The sequence below is a fragment of the Stegodyphus dumicola genome, chromosome 11 (assembly GCF_044657685.1).
Source record: "Stegodyphus dumicola isolate Sdum_Otavi_A_Nest chromosome 11, ASM4465768v1".
NCBI lineage: Eukaryota > Metazoa > Arthropoda > Arachnida > Araneae > Eresidae > Stegodyphus > Stegodyphus dumicola.
In genome coordinates, this window is record NC_140778.1 from 91,654,189 (window position 1) to 91,669,874 (window position 15,686).

General features: G+C 32.4%; 1 protein-coding gene across 1 annotated transcript in view; it reads left to right on the forward strand.

Annotated features, from left to right (window-relative positions):
* Positions 1-1,155: 1,155 nt before the first annotated feature.
* The window catches only part of LOC118188556 (membrane metallo-endopeptidase-like 1), a 79,135-nt gene continuing 64,604 nt past the window's right edge, over positions 1,156-15,686 (forward strand). Inside the window, exons 1-3 of the mRNA XM_085826989.1 lie at positions 1,156-1,372; positions 9,852-9,953; positions 14,720-14,827. Coding sequence (XP_085683115.1) covers positions 1,300-1,372; positions 9,852-9,953; positions 14,720-14,827 — 283 coding nt within the window. The 5' untranslated portion in view covers positions 1,156-1,299. The remainder of the gene's footprint in view (positions 1,373-9,851; positions 9,954-14,719; positions 14,828-15,686) is intronic.

A 15,686-nucleotide genomic window follows, 5' to 3' on the forward strand; every position in this document is an offset into this window, starting at 1 on the left:
GCAGGGAAGAAAAAAATTAAGATTTTAAGCTTCCATAATGCACCATTTATGTAGTTCTTTGGATATTAAATGCGCGTCATATCGTTCTTTATTTTCAACCAACGGTTTAAACCTTTCAAAATACCTTCTTTAAAGACGTTTCTAATATCTAGTTTACGAGAAATCTTACATCCAGACACTGCTGTTCTACAAAAGTATTTAACACAGCCTTTAAAAAGACATTTACGGTTTTCTAAGCACATATCAATTTCCCATATAATACAATTTTAAATTCTAGGATTTCCTGCTTTCTAAGTCGCAGATGGAGATGTCTAACAAAAACACTTAATTCCTCTTTTCAATAAAAGTTAACATGCATGCCAAACTTGTAACATAAAAACATTTTCGAATACTAAAGAACTTTAAATTCAATGCTGTGTGTTTCTGATGTAGATATTGTAGTGTAATGTAGAGGTATGGAAAGGGAGTTGAAAAACCTCCAGGTCAATCCGCAGGCTGATTTCTACCAAACGTAGAATACAGCTTTTCTTCTTACGATTGTGTAAAATCATTCGTCCTCTGTGGCAACGTTCTGGATGATGAAATGGCTAAAGGGTCAATAGGCTTGGCTTTCTTAACGAACGTTGCACAGGGAAAATATCTGGAACGTGGAAAAAATACAAATTTTTTATTTGATTTGTTTCTATAACGGAATTCTATTCTTTTCTATAACATCTGGCATGAAAAGACGAATGCAGTGAATTATTCATTGTTCAACATTTCCCATATGTATTTCCTGTTACAGATATTTCTGGAAATTGAAGATATGCCAATCAAAGTCTGTTCTCCGATGATTGAACAATACATATATACTACATTAATAATTTTATACTAGGATGTTATAGATTTCACTTTTCAGCACATTGACACATGCCTATTGAATATTAATGTGACACTAATTTTCAGCTGGACATTGTTTAGCTTTCTCCACATGTGTTCCGTCAACCACGCTTCTGGTTAGGAAATAACATCATTGTTTGGTTTGATACAAAGCACTCAGTGATTTGACATATGAGATACGATAAATGACGATGACACGTGTAGTATACGATCTCGAACAGTATAAAATCAGGCCTTTAACTTAGTACCATTTTCGTTCCTGTTTCAATTCTCGTGGATCGCTCCCACGGGAAAAATCAGCTCCATTCCTAAAGTGACAAAGTCTCTCTATATGTTTGAAGCAATACATTATAAATTCAGCAACTTATATTAAGAAAGAGATCTTTATAAGAAAAAGGAATTTCAAGGAATAGGTCCGAAATGTACGGTTTAATAAACGTTGAGCTTCTCATGAAGTTCCTGTGCCTAGCGACCCTCGAAAATAAAAACTCAAGTACGTAGAACTATATATTTGGCACTTGAAACTATTTATTCTAAACCTGAAACTAATTAGTTTATGTGGTAAACTTAAAGACATAAAAATAAGACATAAAAGTAATTACTTGAGATCTAGATATAAAAGTAATTATTCGAGATGCGAATATATTTATCTTATAAATAATAATGACTTATTTGGGAAAAATATACATTCAGTTAATTGCATGTACGTTTTGTCACTAGCAATAATTTCTGAAATAAAATTAACTAATTCCGAAATGTAACTATTGGCAGCATTCAACTATAGTAACATTGCATAGAAACCATGAGGTAATCGACAATTCGTATTTTAGCAAGCGAGTTTCGAATCTAATGTAATCTTTACAAAATAGGACGAACTTGAACATGCAGCTAATTGCAAACATCAGCTGCAGGTTATATTTTGCTTTCCAGCACTTTTTTACAAACTCACAATCTATCTTGTGTTGAAAACAGTAGATAACGTGCCCTGTGCGATTCTCTCATGCATGGCGGTGAAATCAATTCAAATGCATTCTATAGTAATTCTACCGGTAGAAACGGCTTGATCCGATTAAATGCGAAACACCAGTAAAACTCCACAAAGTCAATATTTAGCATGAAGGTTAGAATAGATGGAGTAAACCTTCTTCGTATGCTCCGTGCAAAGAAAATGAAGCTATGCAACGTTACGGTTATAATGACCGCTGCCACAAGCGGACTTTTTTTAAATTCTAATCTGTGTTGTTTGCATGTTAGCTGTTCAATATTGAAAATTTCTAAGTCTACCCTTCTAATTTTAATATAATATAAAAGATTTAGTATTTAGAAACATCACAAGGATTGCAAATAACTTTTTGAAATTTATTAAAAAATTACACACATGAAAACGTGTAAATGGTAACTAACGCAAATGTATACATGGTAAAACCTGGAAGACCACTGGAAGTTTCAACGATATTTTATGCAAATTATGCCTAGAAACACCTTTCTGAGCCCGCGGCATTGATATTTGCTTTCAACTTCAGTGTAACTTTATTTAGCAATATGTTTCGTAGTCTTACGCATGCGCTGTATGGCGCCCATAACATGATAAGACTGACGTCACGTTGCTAACATTTCCTTGGCTTCAGTTTTGTGACTCATACTTCCGCCATCTATTCTAACCTCCATCCTGTTTGGCTATAATGCCACGCTGTGACTAATTCGTGCAATAACAAATAAAAGAAACAAAGAGTCGACCATTTCTAACTATCTATCGCAGAAATTTTCAAGGGGCATCAAATATCCTATATTTAATGAATTTAATAATTTGAAAGCTCTGGGGAGACAGGCCACGAGGTAGGAGTAATAAATAAACTAAGAGAATACTTGTAAGTAAGCAATCAATAAAGTTACCCACCGACCAGAAAGATAATCAACCAGTTATTTTCTAGATCTTTACTGCAACATGTTTTCTGCCAGAATTCAAATTAGTTCGCGTGTATTTAAAACGAGGTTTTTAAATTGTAAGATAGAGTGTATTCTGCTTCTCTATGCTACATAACTAGGCCATTTTAGATAAGAGGTTTTGTCTTCTGCCTTGCATTATAATTTCCGATAGAAAATTTCACGTTGGTTAGATTTTTGAACCAACTTCGCGTTAACTAATTTATGTAACTTTTCGTTACTAGCTCATTTAATTAAAATTTTATTTGGCTGACTGTTACTGTAAGATGCGTCGCCCTAAGTGGTTGGCTGATTTGTAAGCACCAGGTTTGCCTTCTGCTCTTATTTGGTTTTAAATGAAGGGTCTTTCATACCCTTCTCAAGTTTCAGTTGCTATTTTAAATATAGCAATAGTTTGCCTAACATCTACCAATATTTTGTTCACTACTAAATGATTGCAAAACATACCAGTCTTAATAAATTAGGTAAAATCTTTCACTTACACTTTAATTGTGCTGATACTGTATCTTTACTATTATTAAAAATTATCATTGTATCTCATAATAAATTAACAGCTTTTCTGTAAAACTGTTTGAGACTATTCTCGTTAAAATCATGACAAAAATATCTTGCATTCTGGGTAAAGGACAATTAAATAAAAGTGCATGCTCTGTCCAATAATAATGATACAATTTTTGCATGAATTAGAACCTTTTACATAAAAAGCATTCGAATAACCCATGAATCGCCAGTGTAGAAAAGTAGTTATACTTCAGTCTCAATGTATGTAATTTATAAAACGTTAAATTACGCTGACTGCTCAGAATTAATACTTTAAACGAAAAATAAAAATGGTATATCGATTTAAGTTTTCGTGACATTATACGCTTTAAACTAAAGAATTTTAAAAATGTGACATACATGTTGACAACAACAAATAAACACTAAAAAAAAAAAATTTTTTTTTCAAAAGGTTTCAGATTTTAAATTACGTCCAAAGGGACGTTTTTTAACATTTTGGGTGTTACATTTATTTATTAAATATCACGTTCTTCGCACTTAAACCATAAAATTCAGTTCAACAGCAATATTGCAAAATAGTTTTTAATTGAGCATATCTTTAGAATTTCCGATACAGAAAGTTGCGCGCTGGAGATAAAAATGTTTCTCCTGAACAACGTTGCCATTGCTCGCTTTGAAATCCTTGAGTTTGTTAATAAAAAAATTCGTTAAAGTTTTACAAAATATGAAATAGGTAATAAAACAAATTCCAAATTTTAAATTTGGTCTTCCAGATGCCCATATTCGTAGGAGGATTACGTCATTTAAAATTCAATGGCTCGATGTACCGTTGTTTTATCACAATGTCATATACATAAATTTATGCAGAATTTTCATTATTTAATTTCTTCAACTATAATGCAGGACTCTAACATTGGGTGGCAACAGTTTCAAAAGTTAAACGGACATTTATAGTGAGCCAACGCAAAATCGCAAAGCGAAAACAATAGCCCTTCAGAGACAAAGCCGCTTTGGACTATTGATAGCATTTCGAGTTATGTTCTTGCGACATGACCTGCTGTTTACGAAACAAACATTTCAAGAAATTCCCATTCCAATAGAATAGCTCAGCGCCAGGGTACCCTTGGAACTACCTTATCGGAGATTTCTGATTTGTGAAATAAATTCTGGTGGTAACTTGTAAAGGCAAAGGCATACAAATTATCGAAACATCATACATTTCGTAAGCAACTAACAGAAATTTGTGCACTTCAAAGTTGTTCCAGTTGGTACTAAAGTGCCTCTCTGAGCCATTTTATGAATGCAAATGATTCGAAATCAGAAAGAAGAGAATATAGTAGGCTTTCAAGCGATTTGCTAGAAGGAAAAAACTCAGTTGATATGAAGAATCTAAGAGACGATTCTGGATTACGAAGAAGCTTATCTAGTATTATTGGGGCCCCTGGTTGATGAATTCCGATACAGAAACTCGCTGTATCGAAATTCACCACCCAGGGATTGAGTATATCTGATACAGAAACTCGAGCACTGGAGGATAAAAATGTTTTACCTGTACAACGTTGCCAATGCTCGCTTTGAAATATTTGAGTTTATTACTCAAAAATTCGTTAAAGTTTTGCAAAATATGAAATCGATAATAAAACAAATTTATTCAAGATTGTAGGTATAATGTTTTTAAATAATATTTTGTTGGCATGCATTAAATATCTTTTGTTTTATTTTTATATTATTTAATGATCATTCAACATAGTCTTGATTGATATTATTCTGTATTAAAATTATAAGTGAGAAAAACTGGACTGAAAGTAACATAATAACAAGAAAAAAGTTCCCTTATGAGTAATCTTACAGATTATTACAATTATATATAAAGAAGGTTTATAACTGATTCAGTATCTTGCTATTTCTGAAATATTAGTTGAAATAGTCCTGGTTTTGCAACAATGCATGCCTATAACGCAACTGTATCATAAATCGCCTTTTTCTTCTAGAGATTTTGTTATAAGTAGTTATAATATAAAGAAAATTTGTGCAGTTTCATTGAAGGTCTTGTGTGGTCCATATTTCTATTATTTTACATTTGAACGACACAACAGTAGTAATTTAGTTTGAATCTATATCATTATATATTTAAAAAAACATCTGAAAAGTTTCAGGTTTTAACATTCACCGGAAAGGGTGTGTTAAGGTTTGTTACGTCCTCGCTGAGCTCGCAATCTACCAATCTGCTATTACACTCACATATGCTAAGCCTTTTTTTTGTCTTTTTAGCTTTATTATTAAGCCTCAATTTCTTCGTTCTTACGCCACATACAATTCAACAGCAAAATTACAAGAAAATTTAAAAGTAGCATAGCGGCATACGGTTAGAATTCCCAACGCAACGTTTTGGCACACATTTTTCTGTTTTCTTCAGTTTTTTTCTCAGTTCAACATACCAATGTAGAGGTTTCTTACTAAGATGGCTGTACAAAACATTTTTTTTTTTTTTTTGTCTTTTTATTATTAACATTTGGTGTGTGTACTTTATTTATTAAATATCACGTTCTTGCCGCGTACGCCACATAGAATTTGATTAAACAACAAAATAAAAAAATCTTTATAAACAGCAGATCTTTATAATTTCCTATAGACAGTCCCGCGCGCTGAAGATAAAAATGTTTTATTTCGTACAGAGTTGCCACTGTTCGCTTTGAAATCGTTTAATTATAAAAATTTCGTTTTATAAAATATGAAATGGATAATTAAACAAATTCCAATTTCGGGCTTTTAGATGTCCATGTTCGGGTGGAGGACTACGTTATTCAAAATTTGATGGCTCTAGGTACCGTGGTGTTTTCACAATGCGAGAAACATACGTGCGTTCATGCTGATTCTTTGTTATTTAATTTCTTTAAATATAATGCAAGGTGATAATATTTGGTGGCAACAATTTTAAATGTGATATGTGTTTATAGTGATTCAAAGCAAAATGCCTTTTGAGCAAATAATTTTAACAATTAATATGAGTTTTTAATTATCTCTTCTTCTCATGGGTGGCCGTCAACAGTGAATCTATTCTTAAATAACTTCTTTCTGTATTTATAGTAAATATTTTCTTTTTGAACCTGGAAAATATTTAATTAAAATCTATTTCCCAAGTCTATCCATCTTAGCTAATACATCAGCTCTCCTTCTGCCATAACACCAGCATGAGTTTTAATCCAATGCGATTTTAAGTTTTGGCTTCTATTTATTAAATTATTCCTTTATTGGGTTATTAATGTTATTATGTTTATTAGATTTCTATGTTTATTTAGGTGGTGTCCTTCTTATGAAATCAATTATGTTTATTAAATTATTCCTTTATTTTATATTCCTTTATTTATTTAAATATTTCTTCTTATTATTATTATTCCTGTATATTTTGTTGAACTTTTATGAAAGAATTTATTTCGAAGGCTTGGCCTGACAGTGCCACAGTCGCATCTGTACATAAATTTATTTTATGTTTAATACTGAAATCTAATTAAGAGCGGAGTCTGTTGTGGTTTATTGTACAGTTGTTGAGTTTCACATTTAAAAAATGTGTGCTTAGTAGAAGCAGAACAGGAAGCAGTTCTCAGTTGAAATTGAGTTCTTCAATTTCAAGATTATGACGTCATTAACTCAGAGTGTTTTTCTTGCAGCTGCTTAGACTTCTCTAAAATTAATTTTATATATTAACCCAAAGGGTTATCTGCCCAGAAGAGCTATTAATTCCATTCGTCCGCTATAAAACGGTATTTCACTTTTTAAATTGTTGCCGCCAAATATTAGAAGCCAGCATTATATTTAAAGAAGTTAAACAATGAAGAATTTGCATGAATGTATATATGTTTCTCGCATTGTAAAAAAACAATGGTATCTAGAGACAAGAAATTTTGAATAGCGTAGTCCTCCACTCCAATATGGGCATCTAGAAGTCAATTTGAAATTTGGAATTTGTTTTATTATCTATTTTATAAATGTTTAGCGAATTTTAGATTAACAAACTCAACGATTTCAAAGCGAGCAATGGCGACATTGTACGGAAAAAAAGACATTATTGTCGCCAGCGCGCGAGACTGTGTATCAGAAATTCTAACAAATGCTCTTTTTAAATATTCTGTAATATTACAGTTGAAGACTTAGGGGCAGTTCACTTGTAAACAGGCGCCTGGTCAAAAGCGATTGTCGTTGAACTGAATTTTATCGTTTAAGCGCGGAGAACATGATATTTAATAAATAAAGGTAACACACAAAATGTCTAAAAAAAGTCCCTTTGGGCAAAATGTAAAATCTGTAAGCTTTCAGATTTTTTAAACATTTTTATTTATATATAAGCTCAAAGAGTTAATTCTTTAAGACCTAATTAACTATTATTTGCTTTGCACCAAAGAATTTCTAGCAGTGAAATTACGCTTACTATAGAAGTCTTCTGCTACTTTACAAAAGGTACACCTTCCCGCTTACCTAGAGATAAATCTTCGATTTACAGTTGCTTTCATTTTATCAATCTCAAAAACAACAGGATTGATTAACGTTTGAAATTAATTGCAACTAAATCTTATGCGTGCATTAAAATGTTTTCCCCTTTTATAGTTTTATATATATATATTTCCTCAGTATTGCATTTTAAATATTGATTTCCTGAATTTTATTCTGGTACGTAGTATTAAATTTTTTTATGTAATTTTAAAATCCAAAAATGTTTCTATTACACAGATTTAAAACTTTGAATGTTATAAAATGAACTCTTCACACACTATTAAAACAGAAGTAATATAAAAGTATAAATTCTTCGGTTTTCTAGAATGTTTTAGTACTAGGAACGTTTTTGTAAGCTTTTATTTAACTCAGGATGTTTGTCTCTGTGGTCAAGACTTTTCATTAATTTTTAAACTATTCTTTGATAAATTTTCAAGCTCAAATTTTGGCCCATATAGTCGCGTTAATAAGTCGGTGAACCAATACGAAATAGCGACTTTTTTCGAAATTTGATTCAGATTTTGTTTTAAAATTAAACGTTGAAAAGATTTTTCGCACATATTTTCGCTTAATGATCAAATTAAACTTATCAGAACTTTAATGTTTGCCCCAGTGGATAGAGCAGAAAAAAAAAGCTTTTAAATAAAGTTTCGATGTAATTTTAACATAACTTCTGATCTTTTGGCAATCTTTTGACCATTCGAAGTAATAAAATTGTTGGAATCACAAGTGATAACTAATTGGTGAAAAAGAATTTTTTTAATTAAATAATTTGAGTGAATACGTGTTATTGAGACTAAAACGATGAGTAAAAAAGAAAATTTTTCATAAGTTTTTATTAATAACTCATAAAACTCTATAAAAAGGAGAAAAACAATTTGCCTTTTTTTCCCCGTCATATGAAATTGTAGATGGATTTTATAAAGAGAGTTATTTAATCTCTCGTTCCCATTAAATTATATGATAAAATATTATCCGAAAGGGGCGTTAACACAGAAAATCCGTTAGTCTCGAAACGGCATTTAGCGTCGAATCACTATAAACGGCTCTATTACGTTTCAAGTTAATGTCACCGAATATTACGGTCCTGTATTGTATTTAAAGAAATTAAATAATGAAGAGTCTGCATGAATGTATGTATATTTCTCTCAGTGGGAAAAAACAACGATACGTTAAGCCAGCAAATTTTGAATAACGTAGTCCTCCACCCGAATATGGGCATCTGGAAGCCCAAATCTTGAATTTTGAATTTGTTTTACTATGTATTTCATATTTTTTAAACTTTAACGAGTTTTTGTTTAAGAAACTCAACGATTTCCAAGCGAGCAGTGGCAACACATAGTACAAAAAAAAAAAAAAAAAAAAAAAAAAAATCTAGCGCGCCAGACTGTCTATTGAAAATTCTATAGCTATGCTACCTTTAAATATATTTAGCCCAAAAGGGTATTAGCTCAAATGCTCTCGTAACGTGTATGTATGTGTTAATGAAAAATAGTCCCATTTGGGCGTAATATAAAATCAAATTTTTTAAAACTTTTTTTTTTACTTCTTTCAGTTCATTAATGACTTTATGAGCTTTAAATGAAAGCTTATTTAAAAAATTCTATTTTTTTATTCCACAATTAAATTATTTCTGTAACCACAGTACCCGCTCTATGCATGAGTAAATACATTTTACTCATTGAACAGCATGGAAGTTAAGACTAGAAAAATTCCATGTTGTCAGTAGCTAGAGTATATGTACTGATTCTGCAAAGGTTAGCAGAAAATGCAATATTTTTGCAATAAAATATGCTACAGAAAGGAAAAATTAGCTGCTTTGCCTTTATCAAATTGGCTAATCATTCGATTTATTTTCTCTCACTTATAACAGAACATTATATAAACCACTGCAATAATTTCTTCATGAAAATTAAATACCTTTAAATGTGCCATCTACTTTTAAATTGGTATATGCATTACTAAGATGCTATGACTAAGATTTTCATGTATATCATTTTAGTATTAATTTTTAAAATACTATACACCTCTTCTTCTAGCGTTTGCCCCAGATATATGCCCCGAAAGAAATCCTCAAATGTCATATCCCAGAGAAGCTTATACTCCTGAAGAATGTCTGGCACCCGGATCGTACAAAAATGGTATTTCTGATTTTCATATCAATTATTTTCTGAAAAGACATAATGAGAGTTCTTGCTTTCTTCAAATCAGAATCACTTTCTCTTTAAACCGTTAATATATTTGGGCGCTAATAATATTTATCGTAAGCTTTATTTATGCTGAACGGTCAATAATGTTAGAAACGATGCCATAACTGTCAGATTATACGAGCGGATTCAATGCGTGGTAGTATGTAAGTGATTCATTTACATTTGGCACTATCGTGCATGGTTATACATCCTGTAATGGCGTTGCAATCGTGAATCGACAGATTTAAGCAAGAGCACTTCGTCTATCCGCAAAAGCACTGGGGGATGCACACATGTATGCGAAAGATGGTTGCTGATCGTTCCTCATAGAGGGTAATTTGCGCCCTTAATAGATCTTAAACTTAATAGATCTTAATAGATCTTAAACGAGGTTTTATCTTTGTTATCATCTTTATCTTTGTTTTTGTTATGCAAGTGGCGTATATGATGAAATTTCGGCTTAATTTTCGGTTGACGAACTTTACTTTTCAGATTTAACAGGTTTCATTATTTGATTATCTTCAAAAACTTTTATAAGCTTGAGGTAGATCAAAATCTTCTGTTAGTTTTAAGAGATGCAATAGCTCTTGCATAATTTGCAACAGCTCTTCATATTCATATTGTTTAGAGGATAATGAGATACATGCTTATTTTTTGAAAATCATGAAATGCATTTGCTGTCTAGTAAAATTATACTTTCTGATGCAGATTTGTCTTGAATAACTTGTTCCCTATCAGAATCGGAGGATTTGATTCTACACTCAAAGAAATATGTACAGAAAGGTCTTTTATCGTGTTTAAATACTTAATGATTCTTTTTGCGGCATTCCAGTCTTTTTAATGTAAATGGTCCCTCTCAAATTTTTGAGATACACATCGGTTTTCAAAGGTACACTTACGAAATTTTAGGAGTTTTCAAAGTAGTCTCTTCCAGCGTCAGTGCACTTTCGTAGGCAAATTTTCCAAGCATTAAATGCCTGAAGCATTCACTCCTTGGAATCGATGGGGAAATGCATTTATAGCTTCATTAATCTCATCTAAAGGACGTCCACGTAAGTGCATTTTTAGATTTAAAAAATAGCCAAAAGTTACTCATAGCTAGATCAGGTGAATAAGAGAGATGTCCTGTCACTTTGATGTGGTTTTGTTCAAGAAAATCTGCTGTCAATCTTGCTGAATGAGAAGATGCATCGTCATGAGTTCTCTAGCATTCACATCTTGAAGAATTTATGTAGCACACTTAGTGGTGTACGAGTTAGCTGTGACTATCTTCTGTTCTTCCAGCTTAATGGCTTTAAACAGTCCTGTACTTCTGAAGAAAACGGCATACGTTGCATCTTTCATGGCACGTTATCTTTTCACCATCGTGGGCATGAGATTACTTCAAAAAACCATACTTCACTTCCTTGACCTGTTGAAACGTTAAAAATTTTACGTACGTTTCATCACCAGTTATGATTTTAAAAATAATGCTGTGGTTACCGTTTTTAAGCAATTTAAGGATATCTTAACTGATTCTGACATGCTCCTTTTTTGGTGCTTGGTTAAATAATAAGGAACCGAACGGTAAACTACTTTTTTCACATGCAATTCTTCATAAATAATTTTATGTACGGCGGCGAATCCATTGTAAAATTCCTCTATATCATTTCGTGACTGCAGCGGTTGTTATGGTTTAACATTTTCCGTATGGCTGGGAGTAATCAGGGAGTACAGTCTATCTGTGTGTTCTTCTTCCTGAACAGAGTTACGACTTTTGCGAAATTCTGTAAACCATCTGCATACAGTAGCACAAGACGGAACTTCATTTCCATATGCCAACTGTAGATGTTGAACGCATTCTTCTTGATTTAGTACCACTTTAAAATTATAGCGGTAATATTCTAGCATCAACTGCACGTTTTTTCAGCCTAAACTTTATTCTACGCTGAATTACTTGCAATTGGCTTTTCAAAAAATCGTCCGCTAGGCTAGTTCACGTTTTCAAATCTAACCGTTAATTTTTCTGTCACTTACCGTCTGCGCGTATCTTCAAAATTTCAGAGGACCGTGATTTGAAGCTGTAATATCTGTTCATATCATATGATGCACAATATTTATTATTGGAAGACAGAAAATGTTCTTCCTTTCATAGACTAATTGCTATTCATGGGTGTATCAGTAGGTTTCGCTTTCTCAAGTAGAAACTGCTAGACTAGTTATCGTATTTCTTTTCATGAGATGATACATAACTTGCATCTTTTTATTTTCGACTTATTTCTACGCCTAAAAACATTTAGCTTTATCCAAATGTGTTATTTGATAGTATTCTTTTAAATCATTGATTGTTTGAAGAATTGATGCTTCTTTTTTATCCCTTCTCAGAATATTATCGACTTCCACAATTACATTAATTCTTCTTTCAAGGTCCTCTTTTGTAAAAATACATGAATTGGCTAAATCCAATGTTCTTAGGCTCATTTAAATTTCTGCATTCCAGCAACCCCTATTTGCTTGAAACAATACACTGACTTCTTTAATTTACAACTTTATTTATTTTTTCTTCCTGACCTGCGAATCCTTTTGGTTGTTCTATATGTATGTCATCATTCAATTTTCCATGCAAAAACGCTGTTTTAACATCTAGTTGATGCGAGATTTTATTGTTATACGCAGCCCACGCTGAGGAAATTCTAATTGAGAAGTTTTTTTCTACTGGAGGAAAAGTTTATAATCATTTTCATATTTTTGAGCAAATCCTTTGGCTTTGCATTTTATATTCTTATCAGTTGCATTGCATTTGGTTTTAACCGCCCATTGCTTCATATTGCAAACTTTTTTGGTGGTAAAGCTGTAAAAGCAAACCTTTGGGCAACTAATTTCTCTTTGCATTTAATATTTTTACCAGTTGCATAGTATTTGGTTTTAATTGGCCATTTGCTTCATACTGCATGCTTTTTTGGTGGTAAATCTGTAAGCTGGTTAAGCATCGCTCTCTTTCGGAGAGTTTATTGTATTTCTTCTTCCATTGCCTTCATCCAAGCTTCTTGTTATAATTTTGGCAAGTTTGAAATGTCTTCAAATCTTTATGAGTCTCTCTTTAATAATATGATAAGATGATACTGATGCTCAGTATTCTGATTTGTCAGAAAGTCTATATGGTGGAACACCTTTAGTCGTTCTACTAGAAAAGCTTCTTTCTACATCTTCCTGAGTGGCGTTAGAATGTGCTATTACATCATCGCCAAGAGATGATGTTTCTTCATCATTTTCTTCACAATTCTGTCAGCTGTTGAAACGAATTAATGCTCAATAATTAATATCTGCCTTTGAGATGTCAACTGCCAACAGAATGTAAGAGAATTCATTGAAGTTCCTTGAAGAATGCTATCGAATCTGAATCATTGATTTCTCAACTCTCTTTGAAACACTGATATAAAATATCAATGCCGAAACCCACAGGAAATATTTCCCAGAAAGGTACTTTTAAAAGACCAAATAAGAAATCAGGAAATTAAACTTTGAAAACAACATCATATTTACAATAAGAACCCGATTTTAATACTTTCCATTTGTTAGCTTTAAGGCCAAATTTTGGAAATTTCCCTTCAAAAGGCGTTTGTTTTTGTTTTTAGAATGAATAATTTGCAGAGTACATGCTGGTAATCCCAGCAAATTTTTTTTTCAGTTTTTAAATTTTATCAGATTTAGGTTTTTAAAGAAATTTTTTTTCCAAAATTAAACATATTTTAAACAATTTCCTTACGATGGTAATGTTTTTTCAGTATAAGATAAACGATAAATATTAAAACGGGCATAAATTAAATTAATTTTTAACTCGGCTGAAAGGATGGGAAAAAGCACCGTTGCATGTAAATGAAAGCAAAGTTGTTTACGAACGATTTGTTGGCATTCTAGTATGGAAGCCTGCTGGCATAGCCTTGGCCCCAGAATCGAATCCAGAAGGAGGAATGAATGTGTGCTTGCAGAATGGGGGAAGTTAAATAATGTCGAACGAAATGTCTTCTGGACCAGTTGTGGTAGAGAGGTGGGAGACGCTTGGATCCATCCCTCTGGGAGTTCTTCATCTAGAGTGGGACGGAGCTGGACAAACTCATATGTCCTCTGCAATGGGTCCAAGGTCAATGACGTTTTGGCCTTTTGACCACAATAAAATTTTTGGCCTGATTTGGTTGTAGGCCAGATCAGAATGAGCAGCAGCAATAACAGAGTTGTCTGATCCTTTTAAGTTAAGAAACTTTTTTGAGAAGTTATAGAGCAGCTATTAAGGTTTTGACTGTTTGATCAAGGTTAAAGATTAGAAATATACTCATGATGAGGGTTATAATCAAAGATTAATTCTAATTAAATAATTAGTTAATTCTAATTCTAATTAATTCTAATTAATAATTCTGTGTTCTAATTAAAGATTAGAACACTGTTATTTCTTGTTCAGGGAATGAGTTTCCTGAAATATACATTTATTAATTTACATGAAAAAATTTGTAATTACGTAATGCATAACTCTAGAAAAAAAGCGAGAAGCGGAAAATGTGTCAGCTAAAAGAGTTGTACGGACGACCTTTATAATTCAGTTTAAGTAGCAAGTTTGATAAACTCACAGATCGTACATGAAATGCAAAAATATGAATGCAAGTTTTCATTGTATATCTGTCATTATTAATTCTTATAAATCTTTTGTGATATAGTTTAAAAATATATGAAATGTTCTCTTTCAGATTTAAAAAAATTTACTAACATGGTAGTAGATATTGATTTTCTTTTGAATATCATCCACAATCAATCAAATTGCGAAATTTGCTCGACAGTGGAATGCAACAGAGAGGGTAATATTAAAATTTTCTTATATCTCTTACATTTTACTACTACAAAGTACTCGTTGATTTTATTTAACCTTTTCCGAAAACTGTGTTGTTTTGCTTCACATAATCATAACACTAGAGAATAATTTGAAACGCAATTTCTGTTCAGTTCCATTTTTGAGTTGTTTTAGAGTTAAACACATGTGTTGATTTTAAAACTGCAGATGGTTTTTTCCACGACGTCAAGTTTTTTCCTCTACATCTTATATGAGTGTGAGCAATCTGCAGTTCATCGTGCTTTGATCATAGGAAACACTACTGTTCTCCTGTTGATTGACATAAACCATCCAAATGGCGCCGGGTGAATGATGCCGTAGGAGACCAGCGATAGGTACATACTCAATCTAGACTAGTTCTTCATCTACGCCTGAGATACTATAGTGAGACACCACGTGTTGTTTAGATATAGTGAAGCGCATTCCGAATTGGAGTCCGAGTTCTTGTTTGTATACATGGCTAGCAGCGTTTAGTTTTTATTTATAAAATATGAGCTAAAAGCTTGTTTATATCTGCCTCTGCTAGTTCGCGTCGTAAGTGCTTAAACAGCTCCGATTCGTTTTGTTATATTTGTGGCAGTTTTACCATTCTCAGTCAAAGGACGAACATCAGTGCGATTGTCAGGCAAGCCTGTTTTGCATATTTTAAAGTGAAAATTGGTGACAAGGATAAAGCATGGGCCCTTCACAAAATGTGCAAGCAGTGTGCTGAGAGGTTACGGATGTAGATGAAAGGAGCACATTCTAAATTTATAGTTGGTATACCTGTGATTTGGCGAGAGCCCAAAGATCACTCAAATGATTGTTACTTTTGTATAGTAAAATCA